The 23,675-nt window shown below is 37.4% G+C and overlaps 1 protein-coding gene across 4 annotated transcripts in view; it reads left to right on the top strand.

Moving 5' to 3' along the window:
- The window catches only part of LOC133818626 (valine--tRNA ligase, chloroplastic/mitochondrial 2), a 45,433-nt gene extending 24,891 nt beyond the window's left edge, over positions 1–20,542 (top strand). For 2 of the 4 annotated variants that reach the window (XM_062251620.1, XM_062251622.1), the window contains 12 exons: positions 10,342–10,431; positions 10,838–10,949; positions 11,362–11,472; positions 11,630–11,767; positions 12,277–12,327; positions 12,415–12,527; positions 17,190–17,337; positions 18,202–18,306; positions 18,446–18,547; positions 18,983–19,055; positions 19,459–19,625; positions 20,026–20,542. In XM_062251620.1, the coding sequence (XP_062107604.1) occupies positions 10,342–10,431; positions 10,838–10,949; positions 11,362–11,472; positions 11,630–11,767; positions 12,277–12,327; positions 12,415–12,527; positions 17,190–17,337; positions 18,202–18,306; positions 18,446–18,547; positions 18,983–19,055; positions 19,459–19,625; positions 20,026–20,154 (1,339 nt within the window). In that variant the 3' untranslated portion in view covers positions 20,155–20,542. Of the gene's footprint in view, positions 1–10,341; positions 10,432–10,837; positions 10,950–11,361; positions 11,473–11,629; positions 11,768–12,276; positions 12,328–12,414; positions 12,528–17,189; positions 17,338–18,201; positions 18,307–18,445; positions 18,548–18,982; positions 19,056–19,424; positions 19,626–19,796; positions 19,862–20,025 lie in introns of all 4 variants that reach the window. The other 2 variants (XM_062251621.1, XR_009885993.1) reach the window with 2 other exon arrangements.
- The last annotated feature ends 3,133 nt before the right edge of the window (positions 20,543–23,675 follow it).

Raw genomic sequence — 23,675 nt, 5'->3', positions numbered from 1 at the left:
AGGTACCAAGAATCACTTGAGTCATCATCTCCTTCTGTCATTGCGTTTGCTGATTCAGGTAATTCTAATGCATGTCTTCTTTCCACATCCTCAAAATAGGTCATTGATTATGCTGTGTCATAGATCACATGACAGGTAATTCCAGTCTCTTTTTCACTTTTCAGTCTCATTGTCCCACCTCTACTGTTACCTTAGCTGATGGATCACCATCATTTGTTCTTGGATCTGGCACTATTGCTCCTACACCTTTGCTTACTTTGTCAACAGTCTTACACTTACCTAATTTATCCTTTAATTTGATTTCTGTTAGTTAACTCACTCGTAATCTAAATTGTTGCATCTCATTCTTTCCCGATAATTGTTTATTTGAGGATCTTGTGACGAAGAAGATTATTGGTAAAGGACATGAATCTGGTGGGCTGTATTTTCTTGATCCACTACCACCAACCTCTATTGCTTGTTCGAGTGTCGCTTCCGCTTTGGAGGCTCATTGTCATTTGGGCCATCCATCCCTTCCTTTGCTCAAGAAACTTTGTCCTCAATATAGTAAGGTGTCTTCATTAGATTGTGAGTCATGTCAGATTGCCAAACATCATCGTCTTAGTTCGAGTCCTTGAGTCAATAAACGTGCTAGTGTTCCTTTTGAATTAGTTCATTTTGATGTTTGGGGTCATCCTATTTTGTCTAAACTTGGATTCATGTATTTTGTTACTTTTGTAGATGATTATTCTTGTGTAACTTGGTTATATTTAATAAAAAATCGTTCTGAGTTGTTTTCTATATTGTGCTTTTTGTGCTGAAATTAAAAATCAATTTAATGTTTCTGTTCGTACTTTGCAAAGTGATAATGCCAAGGAATATACATCTGCTCAATTTCAATCTTATATGATCTCTAGTGGCATGCTTCATGAAACTTCTTGTGTTGATATTGCATCCCAAAATGGTGTAGCAGAATGTAAAAATAGGCACCTTGAAACTGCACGAGCCCTCTTGTTCCAAATGCATGTTCCTAAACATTTTTGGGCCAATGCTGTTTCCACAACATGTTTTCTTATCAATCGCATGCCATCCTCTGTTCTTAATGGTAAGATCCCCTATAAATTTTTTTTTCCTGGTAAGTCATTATTTCTAGTTGCTCCTCCGATACTTGGCAGTGTTTGCTTTGCTCGGGATGTTCATCCACATATCACAAAATTAGATCCTAAGTCATTAAAGTTTGTCTTTCTTGGTTATTCTCGTCTTCAGAAAGGGTATAGGTGTTATTGTCCTGATCTTAACAAATATCTTGTTTCTATTAATGTTACTTTCGTGGAAAACACACCCTATTTTCCGTCTTCATCTACTCGTACTCAGGGGGAGGATGATAATTTGTTGGTGTATTCTATCACATCTTCTGCCCCTGGCACATGTTCTGACGGGTCTCCTGATCCTCCACCTGCCTTGGTCACAGATCCTGACATGCGTCCGCCACCTATTAAAGTGTACTCGAGGCGTCCACCTCCAGTTTCATGTCCAGAACCTGCTTCTTTGTCATCAAATCCGGACCCAAGCAATGATGATCTTCCCATTGTACTTCGTAAAGGTAAATGCTAGTGCACTTATCCTATTTCTTCTTTTGTTTCTTATAATCATTTGTCTTCTTCTTGCTCCTTTCTTGCTTCTCTTGATTCTATCTTGATTCCTAAAAATGTTCGTGAAGCCATATCTCATCCTGGTTGGCATGATGCAATGATAGAAGAGATGAATGCCTTAGATGCGAATGGTAATTAGGACTTGGTTGATTTACCTTAAGGAAAACGGGCTATAGGGTGCAAATGGGTATTCATGGTTAAGGTTAATCTAGATAGATCAATTGCTCGTTTGAAGGCCTGTCTTGTTGCTAAGGGTTATGCTCCAACCTATGGAGTGGACTATTGTGATACTTTTTCTCTTGTTGCTAAACTGACATCTGTTCGGCTGTTTATTTCCATGGCAGCTACTCATTATTGGCCGTTGCATCAACTTGATATCAAAAATGTTTTTTTTCATGGAGATCTTCAGGTAGAGGTGTATATGGAACAACCTCCTGGGTTTGTTGCTTAGGGGGAGTCAGAGCAAGTCTGTCGCTTTCGCAAATCTTTATATGGCTTGAAACAAAGTCCTCGTGCTTGGTTTAGTAAATTTAGATAGACTGTTGAGAAATTTGGTATGTTGAAAAGTAAATCAGACCATTCTGTGCTCTATAAAAAATCAGCTGTCGGTATTATTCTGTTAGTTGTGTATGTGAATGGCATTGTTAGTACTCGAAATGATACTAGAGGCATCTCATCCCTTAAATCTTTCATTCATACCCAGTTTCACACGAAGGATTTGGGGGTGTTCAAGTATTTCTTGGAAGTTGAAGTCACTCGGAGTAAACAAAGTATTTTTTTATATCAAAGGAAATATGTACTTGATTTCTTAACTGAGACGAAAAAATTGGGAGTAAAACCTTGTAGTACTCCAATGAATCCTGCTGTGCACCTTACGAGTAATGAGGAGCCATTTGAAGACCCTGAGAAATATCGTAGATTGGTTGATAAATTGAATTATCTTACTATGACTCGTCCAGACATTGCATTCTCAGCTAGTGTTGTCAGTCAGTTTATGTCATCTCCAACATTCATCATTGGGCGGCATTAAAGCAAATTTTGTGCTACTTAAAAGGAGCACCAGGACGAGGTATTGTTTACACGGATCATGGGCACACTCAGATTGAGTGTTTCTCAGATGCAGATTGGGCAGGTTCCAAGGTAGACAGAAGATCCACTTTGGGTTATTGTGTATTTGTTGGGGGCAATTTGGTCTCTTGGAAAAGTAAGAAGCAAAATATTGTGTCTAGATCAATTGCAGAATTAAAATATAGGGCTATGGCACAGTCTGTATGTGAGATAATATGGATACATCAGCTTTTGACTGAAATAGGATTTAAGACTTCAGTACCAGCAAAATTGTGGTGTGATAATCAAGCTGCTCTTCATATTGCCTCAAATCCTGTGTTTCATGAGCGAACTAAGCACATTGAGATTGATTGCCATTTTGTTCGTGAGAAAATTCAACAAGGCTTGATCCCCACAAAATATATGAAGACTGGAGAACGATTAGGGGACATTTTCACAAAGGCCTTGAATAGGGTGCGGGTTGATTATCTTTGTAACAAGCTGGACATGATTAACATTTATGTTCCAACTTGAGGGGGAGTGTTAGAATATATGAGTTGTAAATTAGCTAGAAATTAGGGTCAATTGTAATTATTTAGTTTCCTAATTTCTCTCCTACTTTCCTAGTTTAGTTTATCTAATATTGTATAAATATATGTGATAATCAAGCTGCTCTTTATATTGTTTCAAATCCTGTGTTCCATGAGCGAACTAAACACATTGAGATTGATTGTCATTTTGTTCGTGAGAAAATTCAACAAGGCTTGATCTCCACAGAATATATGAAGATTGGAGAACAATTAGGGGACATTTTCACAAATGCCTTGAATGGGGTGTGGGTTGATTATCTTTGTATCAAGCTGGGCATGATTAACATTTATGCTCCAGCTTGAGGGGGAGTGTTAAAATATATGAGCTGTAAATTAACTAGAAATTAGGGTCAATTGTAATTATTTAGTTTCCTAATTTCTCTCCTACTTTCCTAGTCTAGTTTCTCTAATATTGTATACATATATGTTATTTACTTGAATAAAAGGTACAATTCATTTATCATTTTCTACAAATATCATTATTATGTGAGGAAATACAACCAGAAATAAAAGTCGTATCAACTTCAGCAGGAGGAGACAGATCAAAGTAATACAGTCCGCTACATGCACCGACACTTTAGCTACCTTCATTACCTCTTCACAATTATACGCTGACATTGTACTCTTTGAACCCAACATTCAATTCTTTAATCTTGCATTGGTGACCCAATGAAAACTTCTCATCGCACCTAAAACACATTCTTTTATTTTTCTTTTCTTGATACTCTGCTGTGGCTAATCTTTTATATCACTCTTTCTTGGATTGTACCGAACTTGCTTGCTTTAAATTGGTCACCTCTTGTAATGGCAACAATTCCTTATTCAAATTTATCAACATATTTGAATATGTCGATATATATGAAGAAGACTCTTCTCGATATGACCCATGCAAGAAATCTGATAGGCCACCACTCACTTACGTGTACACAAAAAAAAGGAATGGGAATGACAAGTCAGCATGAGAGCAAGACCCAATAGGGGATTGTTAGACGGCTCGGCTAGGAGCAGGAATTGTGTAAAGAATGCGTAAGAGGTTTTGGGGCACTTATTGTGCTACTAAGTGAGGGAAATAAATACCAAGGGAAGGGTCATTTGTAAGATGTGAAGAATTTGGCGTGGTTGTATTCCTCTGGGAGAGACCGGGCTCTCGAATTCCTGGCTATTTTCAATACAAACTGAATTGAATCTTTCATTCTCCTTTGTCTTGTTTGCTTGTTCTAACCATTTGTGAGAGGCAGTTTCTATCAATTGATAGCAGAGACCAGTGACCTATGATGGGTCCAAAGAAGGATACTCAACTAGAGTTTTTGGATGAGAGGGTGGAGTTGTTGAAGTCCGATTATTAGCGTGACTTGTCGGGGATGAGGTCGGAAATTCAGCAGGAGTTGGATCTGCTCAAAACAGATGTGCAACGTCTCCTTGAGATTAAGAAAATGAAGTTCATCGTTCAGCTGTTGCAAGTGTCGGGGAGGCCGACGGCTACTGTGACGGCGGCGAGTGACGATCGCCAACGACGAGCAATGGATGGAGCTGCTTTGGCAGGACCGACTCCACTCTCAGTTGATAATCGATCGGTTCCGGAGCCAACGAAGTTCAATTCAGATGTGTGCCCACCATGTGGAAGGGATTATCGACTGCCTCCGATGGAGCTACCCTTGTTTTTTGGGGACAATCCCGATGGGTGGGTATTTCGGGCCGAATGATATTTTTTGTTGAACCAGTTGACTGAGGCACACATGTTAGAGGCTGCCATTATTTGATTAGAGGGGGATGTGCTTACATGGTTCCAATGGGAGAACCAACGCTGACCGATTACGTCGTGGGCTACGTTGACACATCTTCGATTCCGGGCGGTACTGGTTGGATCAATGTCCGAAGATCTCTTGTCCATATAGTAGGATTCAACAGTCAAAGATTACCACGTGCGCTAGGAAACTTTGGCTTCTCGGGTACCCGATATGCCCGAACACATATTGGAAGGGAGTTTCGTCAAAGGCTTGAAGGAAGAGATCAAAGGGCCTCTCCATATTCTCCAGCCCGTGGGCCTGGCCCAAATCATGGAGACTGCCCAAAGGAATTGGGCTATATATGGACCTTATCTCTTAACTTGCTGGTGGGGATGACGTTAGCACATACGATGAAGTTGGTGGGGCATATTGGGCAGCAACCAGTAACAATCCTCATCGACAGGGAGCGGCCCACAATTTCATTTCGATGGATATAGTCAAAGCTACAGGCATGCCAATTACGTCTTCTAAGTGCTATGGGATCTTATTAGGAACAGGCGGCAAGGTGCGCACGAGGGGCTTTGCCACCAAGTTGAGTTGGATTTGGGTGCTCTAAGGGTCGTCACTGATTTTCTACCGCTGGAGCTAGGTGGTGTGAATGTCATATTGGGTATTAAATCACTGAAAACTCTGGGAAATATGCAGGTGAATTGGTGCACGATGGTCATGAATTTTGAGGTGGGTGGTTAGTGGGTAACCTTGCAAGGTGACCCGAGCTTATGCAAATCGCAGATATCGTGCAAGGCAATGATACACAGTGCAGCAAGAAGGATAGGGTTTTTGGGTTGAGTTGGGCACTCTTTGCTGAGGTTTAAGCTAAGGATGAGACCGAGACAACACAGGTATCGGGTTTACTGTAGAAGTATGACGCAATCTTCCATATGCCAGCGGGTGTGCCTCCACACAGGGCTTAGGAGCATGCCATTTGTCTGCGGGACGGGGTTGGCCCCATTAGTGTTCGTCCTTATCGCTATGCCCAAGTTCAAAAGGATGAAATAGAATGATTGATGGCTGAAATGCTACAAGGGGGTATTGTACAGCCTAGTACTAGCCCTTTCTCTAGCCCCGTTTTGTTGGTCAAGAAGAAAGATGGGAGTTGGAGATTTTGTGTGGATTATAGGGCTTTAAATCGGGACACAGTGGCTGACAAATTTCCAATTTCGGTGATCGATGAGTTATATGGGGCAACAATTTTTTCTAAGTTGGATCTTAAGTCGGGTTATCATCAAATCCGAGTGTGTGCTAGGGATGTGGAGAAGACTGCATTTCGGACACATGAAGAACATTATGAGTTCTTGGTGATGCCCTTCGGCCTCACCAACGCACCAACCACTTGATGAACAAGGTATTCCGCGATTTCCTGCGTAAGTTTGTGTTGGTCTTCTTCGATGATATTCTGATTTATAGTCCCACAACAGAAGTGCTTTTGCACCACTTGGAGATGGTTTTGGCTCGGTTACAGGAGCATTAGCTATACGCTAACCGCAAAAATGTTTGTTTGCACAAGGTCGATTGGAGTACTTGGGACATATTATATCCGCGGAAGGTGTGTCGGCCGACCCGGCTAAGTTGGCTACTATGGAAGAGTGGCCCGTTCCAAGGTCGTTGAGGGAACTCTGAGGATTTTTGGGCTTAATAGGATATTACAGGAAGTCTGTTAAAGGATATGGTCAGATTGCTCGGCCACTTACAAATCAATTGAAGAAAGATGCTTTGGAATGGTCCCCAAAAGTTCAAGAGGCCTTCATCAACCTTAAATTGTGTTGGAGGCTAATGCATCGGGGTCGGGTTTATGGGCGGCGTTGATGCAAAACCAGCGCCCCATCACATATTTTAGTTCAGTTTTATCCCCACGGGCACGCTCCAAGTCAGTGTACGAAAGAGAGTTGATGGCAATTGTTTTGGCTATCCAGAAGTCGCACCCTTATTTTTTGGGTAGGAAGTTTTTGGTTCTAACATACCAACGCAGCCTGAAGTATTTGTTGGAGTAGCAACTGGTGGCTACAGAGCATCAAAAATGGCTCACTAAGTTACTCTGCTATGATTTTGAGATTCAGTATCGCCCTGGCTTGGAGAACAGGGCAACGGATGCACTGTCACGTGTGTATCAGGATATTTCACTGGCTACCATTTTAGTTCCTTCCCTCATCTCTCTTTCGGATCTCCAAGCTCATGTTACGACTGACCCCACATTGTCCAAGCTGATTCAGGAGTTGCAGAGGGGTACTCGATTGTTTAAGGATGTTTGAAGTACAAAGGTCGTTTAGTTATACCAACTTCTTTGCCTTTCATTCCGCTTTTATTACAGGAGTATCATGGCAGCTCAGTGGGGGGTCATTCGGGGGAGTTCAAGACATTCCAAAGCTTAGCAACAGATTTATTTTGGGTGGGAATGCGGAAAGACGTTTGGAAGTTCGTCGCTGAGGGTGTTGTGTGCCAGCAGCATAAATACCTTGCTCAGTCACCCGCAGGTCTATTGCAACCTCTCCCTATACCTGAGCAGATTTGGGAGGATATTTCTATGGATTTCATCAAGGGGCTGCCACTCTCCAATGGTTTTGATTCGATCCTTGTGGTAATGGATAGTTTAAGTAAGTATGGACATTTCACTCCACTTAGACATCCTTATTCTACAGTAAACGTGGCTATGGTATTTGTCCGCGACATTGTCAAACTCCATGGCATTCCGCGTTCCATAGTATCCAACCGTGACAAGATCTTTCTGAGTTTTTTTTGGAAAGAGCTGTTTCGCCTCCAAGGAACGATGTTGAAGCATAGTACATCGTATCATCTGCAATTCGATGGACAAATAGAGGTTGTCAATCGCTGCATGGAGACATACCTTCGTTGTTTTGTGAGTTCAAAGCCCAAACAGTGGGCACATTGGCTACCTTGGGCTGAGTTTTGGTACAACACCTCGTACCATACCGCTGTCGGGATGACTCCTTTTCGGGCTGTGTATCATCGAGATCCTCCACCAGTAGTTCGTTTCACACATCTTAGTACTTCCGTTTCAGTAGTGGAGCAACAACTTCAGGCACGGGATGATGTGTTAGAGTTGCTCAAGATGAACCTGCAGCGAGCTCAGCAAAAGATGAACGCGTAGACAGATAGGAAACGAAGAGATGTCCACTTTGAAGTGGGCGATCTAGTGTACATAAAGCTTAGACCCTATCGCCAAAAGTCATTGGATAAATGCATAAATGAGAAATTAGCTCCTCGGTACTTTGGTCCTTTTCTAGTTCTATCATGTGGAGACTGCAGCTTATCGCCTTCAGCTACCCCAGGATGCAGCCATCCATCCCGTATTCCATATTCCATGTTTCATAGCTGCGGGCTGCTTTGGGACCACATCAACAAGCTTCGAATCTGCCTTCTTGGTTAACAGTGGAGATGGAGTGGTCTCTTGAACCTGAACGAGTGTTAGATATACGACCAGGGACACATAAAGTGCAGCCACAGGCCCTAATTCAGTGGACGAACCTGCCACCATTTGAAGCGACGTGGGAGGATTTCAGCACAATTCAGGACTAATTTCATCATTTTCCCCTTGAGGACAAGGTGAGACTTTGGGCAGGGGTATTGATAGGCCACCACTCACCTACGTCTACACAAGAAAAAGGAATGGGAATGACAAGTCAGCAGGAGAGCAAGATCCAATAAGGGATAATTAGTTAGAAGGCTCGACTAGGAGCAGGAATTGTGTAAGGAATGACTAAGAGGTTTTGGGGCACTTATTGTGCTACTGAGTGAGGGAAATAAATACCAAGGGAAGGGTCATTTGTAGGGTGTGAAGAATTTGGTGTGAGTTGTATTCCTCTAGAGACCCAGGCTCTCTAGAGACCCAGGCTCTCGAATTCCTGGCTATTTTCAATACAAACTGAATTGAATCTTTCATTTTCTCCTTTGTTATGTTTGCTTGTTCTAACCATTTGTGACAGGAAGTTTCTATCAAAATCTTGAATGTCTTGGAGAAGAACATTTTTTGGTTAGTCACAAAAATCTCATTCTTTTTTTCAATATTATGTGCAAATTCCATAATACTGTACAAACACACTGGATTAAAAAGTTGTAACCCTCTATTCTCTTATTTTAAACCATTAACAAACACATCTTCAAGAACTTCATCGGATATGGTATTCAAAGGTGCTGCACATACATCAAATTACCTTCGACATTCTGCTATTTATCCTCTTTTGCTTAAGAGCAAACAATCTTCGTTGCACATTCCCTTCTTTTAATGGTCGAAAATGCTGCAATATTAACATCTTAAACTCAGGCCAGCTATGCATTCCACCTTTGTGATGTAGCCAATGGAACCAAGAGAGTGTATAGCTCTCCTCTAGTTTCTCCTCACATGTAAGATGGTTTAGGGAAAAATGTTTTTCATCTCTCAAAATCCAAGACTTTTGGTCTGACCCTTCTTCAGCCGCAGCCACCTTCTGTTTTCCATGAATGGAGCTCCAAGAGCTGCAACGACCGCCGCCGTCAACCCTCTCTGTGCTAGCCCTGACCTTGAAATCACAATTGGAGTGTTCAAATTGTGCCTGCTACCTTCTTCACCTAGCACCGGCATCGCGCCACTTTTAGACTCCTTCACCGTCAGTGCTTTCCCTGTTGCCGCACCCCCTGCTGGAGCCACTGGGGCCGGAGCTGCCACCACCTTTTGCAAAATCTGGGTTAGAGTCATCTATGGTCTTTTGAGCTTCCCTGAACTACAGTATCTGGAATTTTCAGCTACTTGTCTCTCAATAACTCCATTTCCTTCTCCCAAAATACACTTCTAGCCTCTCTTTATTTTCCTGCCATTTGTTGGATCTAAGCTGAAAGTTGTGAATGAGAGGAAAAAAAAATCCTAATTTGTTCTCGACTGTAAATTGGGTTATTTTTTCAATTTCAAATTTGAGTTTACAAATGAGGAAGGAATGAGAGAAAATTTAATATAGACTTTTTTTTTTAAAAGTTCTATTTAAATTAAACGTACAAGTATTGTTGTTAGGTATTATTATTGTAAAATAAAAGAAGAGGGATATAAGTGTAACAAAGGGTAACTTTAGTAGTTTCATTGCAAATATTCAATTTATTTATTTACCATCATGCAATTGAGTAAATTGGAAATATCATAAAAAGAGGGAAATGAAAAAGAAAAAGAAAAAAATAGAAATCTGATAAAGATGTGACCTTTTTTTATCTTCTGGTGTGTGGAGCTTTGTTGGTTTTACAAATGTTTGTAATAAATGCAATATTCAATATTAACGCAATGTATTTTTGTGCTTTTGTCTTCAGTGCGTTATGGCCCTTTAGTACTCTTGGTTGGCCAGATGTGTCATCAGAAGATTTTAAGCAGTTTTATCCTACAACAATGCTTGAAACTGGGTATGTAGTCCCTTGTTAGCCTTCTGTTTTCTTGTCAGTTAAATGGCTTATGCAGTAACTGCAATGTAATGATGTTTCCATAGGTGAGCCTTTATTTTTACTTTAGCATCAGTGTTAATTATGCAATTTGCAAAGAATTGTCTTAAAATTATTGGCCAACAAATGATCTAGGACACTGCAAACTGATTTACACACCATTAAATCATCTAAAAAAGGGCAACATGAGTTACCTGCCATTAGTTCATATTCTGTCTAGGTGTTTCCGAGTCATCTGCATGCTTGAAATCATCTAATGCAAGAGCTTCTTTCTTCTTTTCCCCCTTCAGATTATAAAAAAAAAATGGACTTCTTGATATATTTTGCTTGTTTGCAATACTGTACAAGTGTACTGCTTGTTCCTGTGCAGACATGACATATTGTTCTTTTGGGTTGCGAGGATGGTCATGATGGGAATTGAGTTCACTGGAAGAGTTCCATTTTCATATGTTTACCTACATGGTCTTATTCGAGATTCACAAGTGAGTGAAACTGTATAATGCATTAATATATTGAATTTCTGTTCAATTATGATTTTAGTCCATTTGATTCTATCTAAGAGTTTTCACTCTCCTCTCATTATTTTTATTTAATTGTTTAGAGGGGATTTAATTCTCCCTTCAAAAGTTCTAACTATTCTGACATTTTGTTTTATTCCTTTTACTGAATTCCTAAGAGAAAGTCTCAATAAATGGGTCTGGTTTAAATTTTGTCTGCACTAAAACATTTTAACCATGCTTATTTGATGGCATTGCAATCGACCACATTTGGTATCCCTCCTTTTTTATGCTTCTTATACTTTTGATCAAATTACTCTTCTACGTTTATTTATTTGTACTGTTATTCCTAGATTTTGAGGCATGACTGGGCAAGTTGTGTGCTATGTTCTTTCAGGGGAGAAAAATGTCCAAAACATTGGGGAATGTAATAGATCCATTGGATACAATAAAGGAATTTGGCACAGATGCTTTACGATTCACACTTGCTTTGGGAACTGCTGGTCAGGTTTGTTTTCCTGTCAATGTGTTAGTGTCGATGCTACAAGTCAGAATTTGTAAAAGAGGAAACATATAATAGTGCTCTTTTACTCGTGGGTAGATCTTTAGTTAATACAAGTATTTATCTCAATTCACTGTCAATCAATCCGATTTCCTTCTTCCAGGACCTCAATTTATCCACTGAGAGGTTAACCTCCAACAAGGCATTTACAAACAAATTATGGAATGCTGGAAAATTCATATTACAGAATTTGCCTAGTCAAGATGAGGCATCTGTTTGGGAAAATATACATTCTTTCCAGGTTTAATCTCTCTCTGTTCTAGGCTTTTTCTTCTTTCTGAGGGCTAGATCTACTTTAACAAGGAGTTCCTGTTTGGGTCAATGGACTTTTGTCCTTGGGAATAAACCATGTGGATTTTGCATGCATGTGCCTACTCCAACATTCCTTAAATTTCCTTGACAAGGCATTACATTCAACAAAATAATGGGCAAGGCTGCTACATTCTATTACATTGAAGAGGAACGTAATGATTTTCCACTTTCTTCAATTTCTCTCTGCTAGAAAAACACTTTGTTTGGTTGTGATTACTTCCTAGTTTTATTTTTGTTCTTTTTGGATCTCTTGAGGTTACTTACCTTTCTCTTTATAACTCTTCTGTCATTAGTCATTAAATAATGTTTTTTTTATAATTAATATATGTGTATATATATTATGGGGAATACCAGTACTTTCATTCATGACGGGTATACTTTCTAATGTTACATACATCTAACCTGTATTTTCTTACTCAAAAAAATATATGCTTCTAGTTTGACACAGAGGAGTCTCTTCTCGTGCTACCTTTGTCAGAAAGTTGGGTGGTAAGTTATTTGTTTCCCTATGTCTTCTGTACCATGAACTTATCAATTGCTATCAATTTATTAATTAATTGTCTTTTCCTTCTTAAGATATCAAAACTTCACTTGCTTGTTGATGCGGTCACTGTAAGCTATGACAAGTTTTTCTTCGGAGATGTTGGGAGAGAGACATATGATTTCTTTTGGAGCGATTTTGCTGATTGGTATGTGTTACAAATAGATTTTCATTGTATTACGTGTGCATGTGTTTGTCATGACTTGTGACAGAATGTACCTCTAAATCTATACTAGTGATTGCATAATTTTACTGCTGAATAAAATTAAATCACAAGATTCAGGACTCTGCAAAGATATGTGTCAAAAGAATGAGGGTATCCAAAGAAGCATAACATTGTCTTTATTTTACATTTGAAGTTTGTCGAAGTTCAAATGGTCAAGTTTCTTACCCAAAAGAGGTAGGTCAAATGGTCAAGCATAACCGTCAAACTGTGGTTTGTTCCCGCAAAGGTTGAGGTTTAAATCCCTCATGAGTACTTACATAGTGATTCTATAGTCTCCTAATCCCCAAATATTATAGTATAAGACAGGGAGCAGGGATGAAAAAATGAAGATTCCAAGATATCTTAGGCAGGGAAACTTTTTCTTGCTGAATATCCATTAAATGTCGGAGAAATATCAGTACAAAATCAATAATGTGAAAGTTTTGGGATTTTTCTGTTAATGTTCTATCACCGATAATTCCAAATATCAGTTGTGTTGTTTTACATATAAAATAAAATATAATCACGTGATGTTTGAAGGTATCCGGAAAGGAAATCTCTGAAATAGCTATAACTAATAACATTCAGAAAACATGTTCAGAGAGGGAGAGGGAGTTAATCCCTTTCCCCTCAACCTCACGAAACCAAACTCCAGTTGGCACACATACCTCCTATCCAAGGATGAAAATATCAGTACTATAATTTTATGGAAATATCAGAGATGTTTTCGATATTGATGGAAATTTCAAGAAAATTCATGAATATCACATATATTTGTCTAAAAAGATAAAAATTCTTGATAAAACTTGTAGTAAGTCAGCTTGTTGTTGCTTGCTAGGAATAATATATAACACATAGTTCATTTCCATCAATTTTTTCTTTAATGAAGTGTCTGTCAACGTCAACATGCTTGGTTCTGTCGTGATGGACTGGGTTGTGTGCTATGTTGATTGCTGACTTGCTGTCACTATACAACTTTAAAGGCTCGGTCCTTTGAACTTTTAAATTCTTCAAGTATGTGTTTGATCCAAATTAATTTGCATATTCCTTGAGTAAGAGCTCCGAGTTCTGCTTCGACACTACTTTGGGCTACCAATGGTTGCATCTTACTCCTCCAAGTAACCAAGTTCCCCCTTACTTTAGTACAATATCTAGTTGTTGATCTTCTATCTTCAACTGATCTTGCCCAATTTACATCTCTGAAGACCTCAACACCTCTTTCTTTCCTCATTCTTTTTTAATAATAATCAATTTCCTGGTGTTTTTATTAGATAGCATAAAATTTTGTACACAACTTCCAAGTGTTCTTCGAATGGATTGTGCATGTATTGGCTAACTAAGCTTACATCAAATGCAATATCGGGCCTTTTGTGGGATAGGTAGATCAATTTTCCCACTAACCGCTTGTACATTCCCTTGTCAATTGGTTTCTCTTTTGTTGGTTTATACTTGCCTTTTTGTTCAACTGGTGTTGTCACAAGTTTACAACCACTCATTCCTGTTTACTTGAGTAGATCTAGGACATATTTCCTTTGAGACACAACAATTCCTTGTTTTGTTCTTGCTATCTCCATTCCTAGAAAATACTTCGTTGGTTCAAGATCTTTTACCTTGAATTCTTGGGCTAGTAAGCCTTTAAGTCTTTCTTGCTCTCCATAATCATCATCGGTGAATATCATGTCATCAACATAGACAATGAGACTAGTTACCTTACCCTCTTGTGAGTGTTTGAAGAACAAGGTGTGATCCGATTGAGCCTGTTTATACCCATACTGTTTTACCACCCGATTAAATCTTTCAAACCATGCCCATGGAGATTGTTTTAAGCCGTAGAGATATTTATTCAGGTGACAGACATTCTCTTTTTCATATCTTTCCTCAAACCCTGGAAGGATTCTCATGAAAACTTTCTCTTCCAAATGTCTATTGGGGAAGACATTTTTGATGTCTAGTTTTTGTAGGGGCCAATCAAGATTTGCAACAACTGATAGCAGAACCCTGACTGTGTATAACTTGGCAATGGGTGCAAACGTCTCGTTGTATTCCACTCCATATGTTTGGGTGAATCCTTTTGCAACTAGTCTCGCTTTGTATTGGTCTATCGCTCCTTCAGCCTTGTGTTTAACCGTAAATACCCACTTACATCCAACCACATGTTTATCTCTAGGTCGATTGACTATTGTCGACGTTGTGTTTGTTTCTAGTGCCCCAATTTCCTCGTAGACTGCTTTCTTTCATTCTTTCTGTGAGAGAGTCTTAGTTATGTCCTTAGGAACTACCACTTGCTCGACTTCTGCTAGGGAAATTTGATATTATGTAGAGTACAACTTCAGACTCCCTTCCTCTTGGCAATAGATAACTCAGACTCGGGTTCCACCATACGAGAAGGCTCAACATTAGGAATATCATTAGGCCAAATGTGATTGAGACATTAGGAACAGTCTGTGGGTCAGATTCATGAGATGTTGGAGTAGTAGTTGGTTGTATTACCTGATGGTCCTTTGGTCGCTGAGAGTAAACTAAAAGTTTTTAGTTTGAGGACTGAGATTGTTGCTCAAATGTTCCTTTGTTAGCTAGAGAAGGAGATGAATGATTGATGTGAATAATTTGATCAATTTCTAGGATAGTTTTAGGTACGCAAGTATCTCAACTAGAAACTTCACTCACTGTCCCTCCCTGAAGTGAAATGTTGGGATAAAAAGATCGTTCTTCATTGAATGTGACGTCTAAGGAGACATACATTCATCGAGTAGAAGGATTATAGCATTTATACCCCTTTTTGGTAGACGAGTAGCCCAAAAAAACACACCTAAGAGCACGTGGATCAAATTTGGATTGGTTTGGACCTAGAACATGGACATAAGAATTACAACTAAACATTTTTAAGGGGAGATTAGAAACAAGATGAGTATGTGGATATGTTTTAAGAAGGATAGAGAGTAGAGTGTGAAAGTTCAACACTCGAGACGACATACGATTAATAAGGTAAACAGCGGTAAGGATAGCCTCACCCCAAAAATGCTTAGGGACAGATATGGTAAACATTAAGGCCCTAGCATTTCTATTTGTGCGTTTAACAATCCCATTTTGCTTAGGTATGCCTACACATGAACTCTTATGAATGATGCCATGAGATAGAAGATAATCATCCAAGATGGAATTAAAATATTCAGAGCCATTATCTGTGTTCGTTACTTGAAGATTAACATTGAATTGATTTTTGACCATAGAATGAAAGTTTCTAAATGTCCTCTGATACCATATGGAAAATTAGCCTTTGATAATCTTTATTGATAGAGAATAATGCTTTTAAATAGGCAATGTACAGGCATAACCAAATTTGGTATTTAATTCCAAATATTCTAGAGTAATTACAGATATTTTAGGGTAAATCAATTAGCTTAAAAATATATAATATAATTATAGTAATTTTCTAATAATTCAGCTTGGTTTCTTTATTGAAAAGATACTTAGTAAATGCTTAATATACAATATTTTCTACATAAAGCAAAGTTGATATTCTAAGTCAAATATTCAATTTTCTTCACATTAATTTTTGTTTCTTTTAATTTATAATTTACTGTTAAAAGTAAGTAATTTCTATTCTTATTATTAATTTATTTTAATTAAATATTACTCTAGTCCAGTCATATGCCAAACAGCAAATAACTTATCCATTTGCTAATCCAACTGTGTACAAAGACAAATCATAACTATCTCATTTACAATCCTCCAATCTTGAGCAATGATCCAATTTAGTGACTGGAACTGTTTTCTGTGAACAATTTAGTGTATTTTTGTTTATCTGCACATGCTTTTTCGTGTGCTATTGTTGTTTTTGGTTTTTGGCCTGTCTATTATAGCCAGGTTCCCTTTGGTGTATTATCCTATCATAATTAATACAGAGTTTTGTTTCTGTTAAAAAAAAGTAATGATCCAATTTAATCATGCACATCAATCCTACTCTAACAGCTATAATTATACCATGGGTTTTGTTTGTATAAAGAATGATTAGTGAACTTGTTTCCTCATAGCCTAAGCTCTAAGAATAATGAATAACTCGGTGTTAAATTTCGGTTTATGTCTTTTTTGTTTTTTTTCTTTAATGATAATAAAAAGGTAAAATATCTATTCTAATGTAACGTGGCTTTAAGGTTGTGAAGGATTTCATTGTAATTAAGATTTGGGAAATTAATTATTTTTTAGATGTTATAGGGGGTTCTGTATTACAAGACAGATGTCCGAAAATCTTGGGAGCACTCAGAATTATTTTGGTACTATTGTAAATTTTTATCTTAATAAATGATGAATATATGCATGGATAATATATTTGAAAGCATGTGCTATGGTTTGTGGTTAGGTTCAAATTTGGTGCACGAACTCACAACTCTAGATTTATTCAAAGTAATTGTTATAACTTTTTTTGACTCGTTACTGACATTTTGTTTTACAAATGTATACATATATATATGTGTAATAACATAATATTCAAATCTCCACAATACATTTACATTCTGGGGGTGGAGATGGTGATGTGACTTATTTCTTTCTTTATTTATTTTTTAATTTGTAATTTCCATAAATTCACCTTATTCTGACTTCCAGGTATATTGAGGCCAGTAAAGCTCGTCTTTACAACTCTAGTGGTGATTCTGAAGCTTGTGTAGCACAGGCAGTTCTATTGTACGTTTTTCAGAACATACTTAAAATATTACATCCTTTCATGCCATTCGTGACTGAGGAGCTCTGGCAGGTAAATCGGTTTTTATATTTCATTTTCATGTGGAATTTTTCCTCTATAGATGTAAGATAATGTTTCTTTTATATATAAAAATATTTTTATATACATATATTTTTTTTTCCCTGAAGAATTTGATGGAATTGTTTTCTCTGTGTAACAATTCTTTACAGTCGTGTCAGCCATTTGACTTTTGGTCAAAATTCCATGTTTACTAACCAGCATATTCCACCCAGTAATGTCATAGAACAGCTGATGCCACTTGTAAGATAAACGCAATATTGAGATAAAGGAAAAAAAAAAAAAATTTCTGCTATATTCAATCATGAAGCCCTACTATATATATATATATAAATATATATATATCTATACACTCTAGGGATTTACTTGATTCCTAGATATTTACAAGAAGAATCATAACACACCTAACACATAGGAACATTTAACTTCAAATGCTTCTAGTCCTATTTAATCTTCTAACTAACATTTAAATTCAAACTTAATTCATTCTAACTGGCTCAATATCTTTTCACCATAGGACCAATGAATGATAGTTATCCATGTTTACTTCGTGGGATTTTGGAAATCTTCTTCATAAATGATTGGTTTTTGGAAGTTTCTTTTCTGTGGACAAATATCTAGCTGCTGTAAAAAATGGCGATGATTCAATTTTAAGAAGTAAGCTGCAAGTAAATATGTAAATGGAAAAATTTCAACCGTAAATAGTAATAATAAAAAAAATAGTGATCAGTCTATTTTTAGAAGCGAAGTGTTTAACTTTCTACTCGTACTGATTCTCATTAACTGATTGATTGTTGAAGTTCAATGATTGGCCACATATTATTAATTCTTGATGTCTTTCAAATTCTATGTGTACAGGCACTCCCCAACAGAAAAGAAGCACTCATGGTGTCTTCTTGGCCACAGGCTTCACTTCCTAGGGACAGCAACTCAATTAAAAAGTTTGAAAATTTACAAGCACTGGTGAGAATCAATGAATTTAAGCTCTTCTACTTCCTGGTCAACATCTTCGCTAGCACCCTGCCCTTGGTTATATTTTTTCTCTTTTACTTGTAGCATCTGGAGTTCACCACTTTAATTTTGCTTCTTTTATAAATCTCAGACTAGATCTATTCGGAATGCTCGAGCAGAATATTCTGTTGAGCCAGCGAAGCGTATATCAGGATCCATAGTTGCAAATGAAGAAGTCATCCAATATATATCTGTAAGTACAGTGTCATTTATATTCTGAATTCTGACTGGTTAGCACCTTTAGTAAATCTTAGTCATGCTTTTGATGTCATTGCCAGCCCATACAACTGTCGGTCAAGAAATTGAAAAGAAAAAACGGAGAATAGATGATAATGTTACAAAGATATTCTATTCAACATCTTTTTTTTCTTTCTATTCCAGATATATCTACCTTAGTCTCCATCAAAGTCACTAAAACCAGTTTTTTTTTTTCTATGGAAAACTCAATTCCAGCCAAAACATGTGTCCTTATTAGGCTGCCATATCACTAACTCTATATAGAACATGAATATAAATAGAGAATGTTGCTTAATGTTTTGGGATATATTCGAACTTTTTAAATTTGTTATCATATTATTATATGTATAATTTCAAATAAACATTTGTCTGACATTTTGTTTTGATGCAGCAAGAAAAGGTGGTGCTAGCTCTTCTATCCCGATTAGATTTACAAAACGTGCATTTTACAAATTCTCCTCCAGGTATGTCTTCCATAAATTAGCACATTTGGTCTTTTGACTATTTAAGTTGTGACGTTGTGTAGTCTGATTTTTTTTTAATGTTGGTATATTGGTCATTTCAATGATTTGGTTCCTCAAGCATGTTAATTGTCATTGATTTAGTCACTTTGGTTAGGATGTACCAAATTTAAATATCAAATAGTCCAAACTTAATTAGTCAAGGGACCATATCATCGCAACTTAAATAACCAAAGAACTAAACATGCCAAAATTGTAAAATCAGGACCAAATTGTCAAACTTAAATAGTTAGGGACCAAATGTTTTAATTACCCTAATTTTGGTACAGGAGAACAAGGTTCAATAATTTTTTTTTTTTTTAAATAACAAAGGGGAGCCATTTGTTGGTGAATTCAATATCTTCAGGGAATGCGGAACAATCTGTCCACCTAGTAGCTGGTGAAGGGCTAGAGGCTTATCTCCCACTGGCTGATATGGTTGATGTAACTGCTGAAGTTGACCGCCTTACTAAGCGTCTTTCCAAGATGCAAACAGAGTATGAGGGATTTTCTACTCGCCTCAGTTCTCAGAATGTATGACCTACTTATATTCAAGCATGCCTCATTTTGATGTATAAAGTACATACTTGTGCAGTTACACTTTTACAATCTTTAAGCAATATATGGTTTACAAGCAAACAATTTTTGGGTAAGAAAATTTATGAAATTTCTGTATGTTTTACAAACATTTTTTTGAACTTGAAGGTTGCTCTGCCAATGCGTGTTGTATGATCTTAAGAACTGGTGGTGCAAACCCATTTCACTCTGAAGTTGAGATTAGATGACTCATAATGTTTACACATAATTAATGATGTTTTTTTTATTGTCTTAAGTTTAATGTATAAATTAGTCTTCCCTTTCCTTCTCATCCTGCAAGTTGATCTAATCTGAACTACCTTCTTAATCTTCCAACATCTACCATTTATTTATGCAGTTTGTGGAGAAAGCTCCTAAAGATGTTGTCAATGGTGTACGGGAAAAAGCTGCTGAAGTAGAAGAGAAGATTAATCTTACCAAAAACCGTCTAGCTTTCCTCAAATCAACTGTTCTTGTTTCAGAATAGACTACCTGTAGTTACCATTTTTCTGATACTAACATCACTTTGGCTCTTTATTTTGCTGGGTAGATCTCATTCCTAGACCAGTTGCCTATCTTTCAAGGATTGAACTAAGTGGCATTTGCTTCTTTGGCATTATAGAGGACTTGCAACTAACTCATCATGTCTGGCAGCTACTGTTTACTACCACCTAAGGGATGAATTGTGAGGTGACTGCCCTCGGTGGAGAAGCTTTTCCTTAAGAGTGAAGAGCAATAAGTAGGCTGCTGGCCCTGACTGGTAAGCAACACTTTATTATTTGTTCTGGTACCAAATAATCCACTCGTTACGCTGGATGGATGCTCATGTAGTTTTCCACTTCAACAACTCATAATAATATAATTTTTTGCTAGTTTCTCTACGTTTCCCATTCTTAACCGTTGATAAAGAGAAATTTAGATATAAGCCTCTTCCATTGTAGACTATTTCATGTGCAAAGTCGGTATAGGGTGAGGCTTCTGTCCAACTGTTATCGTTTGTTAGACATATACGTGCCAAATTTTTATGGCAATAATATATTTTAGCACAATAGAAAAAAGAAAAAAACATTCCTATATGCCAAATTTGGCACAACTATATAAGCTATATTTTTAATAAATATTCAATGAAGTTTACCAATTAAATTCATTACATTACATTTATTTTATTTGATTGTTTAAACTCTAATTTTAATAAAATTTATTAGGCACTTACTGAATAATTTTTTTAATTTTATAGTTTTTACCTCCAAATATCATTGGACATAGTATATTTTATTTTAAATTTGGCATCTACATTTGCATTGAAGACGGTGAGTTGTTTTGTCCTCTGACATCTGTTATGCTTTTTTTTTATTTTTAAATAACATAATAAATAAGGAAAATACGTAATTCTAATTTGTTTTTTGTACTTTGAACTCACGCATCGGCTCACTATTGATATTGTCAATAATTCTCCATTGATAAAAGTAGATGTATGGAATGAGTGTTTAGGAAAAATGATAATTTTAAAGAGTGTCATCATTGCACAAGATGTAGAAATGGTAGCACTGCTATAGTAACTTTCGTCAAGGCCTTTAAAAGGGTGTTGAAAGCTGAGTTAATGGAAGAACAAATTTGGAAAGAGTGCTACTAAAATAGAGGCCAAATAGACAATCAGCCAAAGTGGAGATAATAAATGGAAACTCCACGACAATCATAGTGGGAGACCTCATCATAAAGAAAACCGCAGGAAAGGTTGCATAACCACAACAATACTTAGGGGGGGAAGAAAGAAGTGCCTACTTGCTCTAAATGTAACCACAAGCACTAAGGTGATTGTAAGACACAAACTCGTGCCTGTTTTGAGTGTGGCCAAGGGGGCCACATGAAACCATATTATCCTCAAGCAAAAGCAAAACCAAAGAAAGATGAACAAAAGAAGAATGATACGTGTGTTCCAACACAAGTATTCGCCTTGACCCAAAATGAAGTTGAAGCTAGTCCTTTGGTAGTAATAGGTTAGATTTCTATCGTTGGACTTAATTGTAATGTGCTTATCGATTCGGGTACAATGACCTCCTAGATGGACAAAATAGGTAGGCCTTGCAATGTCTTCATGAAAGGGTTCAGTATGGTATCACCATCAGGAGAGGTAGTGATGTTAACTAGATGGCTTCAAGAAGTTCCAATGGTGGTAGGCGAAAGGGAATTGTATGTGGATTTAATTGAGTTGGAGATGCACAACACGATGTCATAATTGGCATGGATTGGCTTACAAATTACAGTGCTACAATTGAAAGTCAGAGAAGAAGGGTAGGTCTTCAGAAGAAGAGCAGTTTGCCTTCATGGGGGTGACAACGTGACCCCAAATACCAATGATATCAACTTTGAATGCTCGGAAGTTAATCAACAAAGGGTGTATTGCATTTCTGACCAGAGTGGATACAGAAAAAGCACCACAATAAGGGCCGAAAAATGTACATGTGGTGTGTGAATTTCTAGAAGTATTTATGGAAAATCTACCTAGACTTCCTTCTGACATGGATGTAAAGTTCATCATCAAATTAGCTTCAAAGATAGCACAGATCTTGAAGGCTCCATATCGAATGACACTGGCTGAATTAAGAGTTAAAAAAGCAACTATAAGAATTATGGTGCACAAGTGTAGAGATTCATCCAACCAAGTTATTTTCTATTGGGTGCATAAGTGTTGCTCGTTAAAAAGGACATGACAATGCATATGTGCATTGTTGATTATAGGGAGTTGAACAGTGTCCCTATCAAGAACAAATATCCATCACCATAAATTGACGATTTATTTGACCAACCCTAGAGGACCACCGTCTGATCTTCGGTTGGGTTATTACAAACTGAAGACATTATGCCCTCATTTATGGGCATTACGACTTCTTAGTGATGTCATTTGGATTGACAAATGCATCAGTTGCATTCATGGACTTAATGAACCAGGTATTTAAAGAATACTTGGACAAATTTGTAATTATCTTCATCGAAGATATCTAGTATGCTCCAAGTCTGAGGCTGAGCACAAAGAACACTTACGGCTAACACTACTGAGATTGAAGGAGCATCAACTTTATGCCAAGTTCAAGAAATATGAATTTTGGCTTGAAAAGGTAGTCTTTCTAGGCCATAATGTGTCCAAGGATGGGATAGTTGTCGACCTAGCTAAATAGAAGCGGTGAAAGATTGGCCAAGACCCAAGAGTACGACAGATATAAGAAGTTTCCTAGGTCTGGTAGGATACTATAGAAGGTTTGTAGAATGATTTTCAAAGTTAGCCACACCCTAGACTAACTTGACGCGTAAGTAGCAAAAGTTCATTTGGACGAACAAAGGCGAATAAATTTTTCAAGAGTTGATATAAAGATTTATCACTACACCCATTTTGTGTGTTCCCAGAAAAAGAAAAAATTGTGTTGTACTATGACACTCCAAGTAAGGATTCAGATGTGTTTTGATGCAAGTCAACAAAGTAGTGTCTTATATCTAGACAGTTGAAGGAGTACAGACTGAGATATCCAACTAATGACCTTGAGTTAGCAGCAACGATTTTCTCTCTAAAGATATGGAGGCATTATGATAAATGTGAAATTTATATCGACCATAAGAGCTTGAGTACTTCTTTTCGCATAAGGAATTGAATATGAGGCAATAGAGATGGCTAAAACTAGTAAAAGACCACGACTACGAGATTTTGTATCACATGTACTACCAGATTTGTTGAGTCAACGAACTCATGGAAGTCTGTCCACCGTAAGTATGATAGAGGTAACACTGCAAAGAGAGATCATACAAGTTGGAATAGAGCTAGTAATTGGACAATTGAAAAGTTTAACTTTACAATCGTCATTGTTAGAACAAATCAGAAATAAGCAGAAGGAGGACTGCACATTACTTAAGCAAGAGGTGTTGCTACAAGGGAAAGATAATGGAGATTTTATGATCTCAGAAGGAGGATTGCAAAAGTACAAAATCTGCATGTGTGCTTAACGTGAGTGGATAAAA

This window comes from Humulus lupulus, chromosome 2 (assembly GCF_963169125.1).
Source record: "Humulus lupulus chromosome 2, drHumLupu1.1, whole genome shotgun sequence".
NCBI lineage: Eukaryota > Viridiplantae > Streptophyta > Magnoliopsida > Rosales > Cannabaceae > Humulus > Humulus lupulus.
This window is presented reverse-complemented; position numbering and strand designations above follow the sequence as displayed.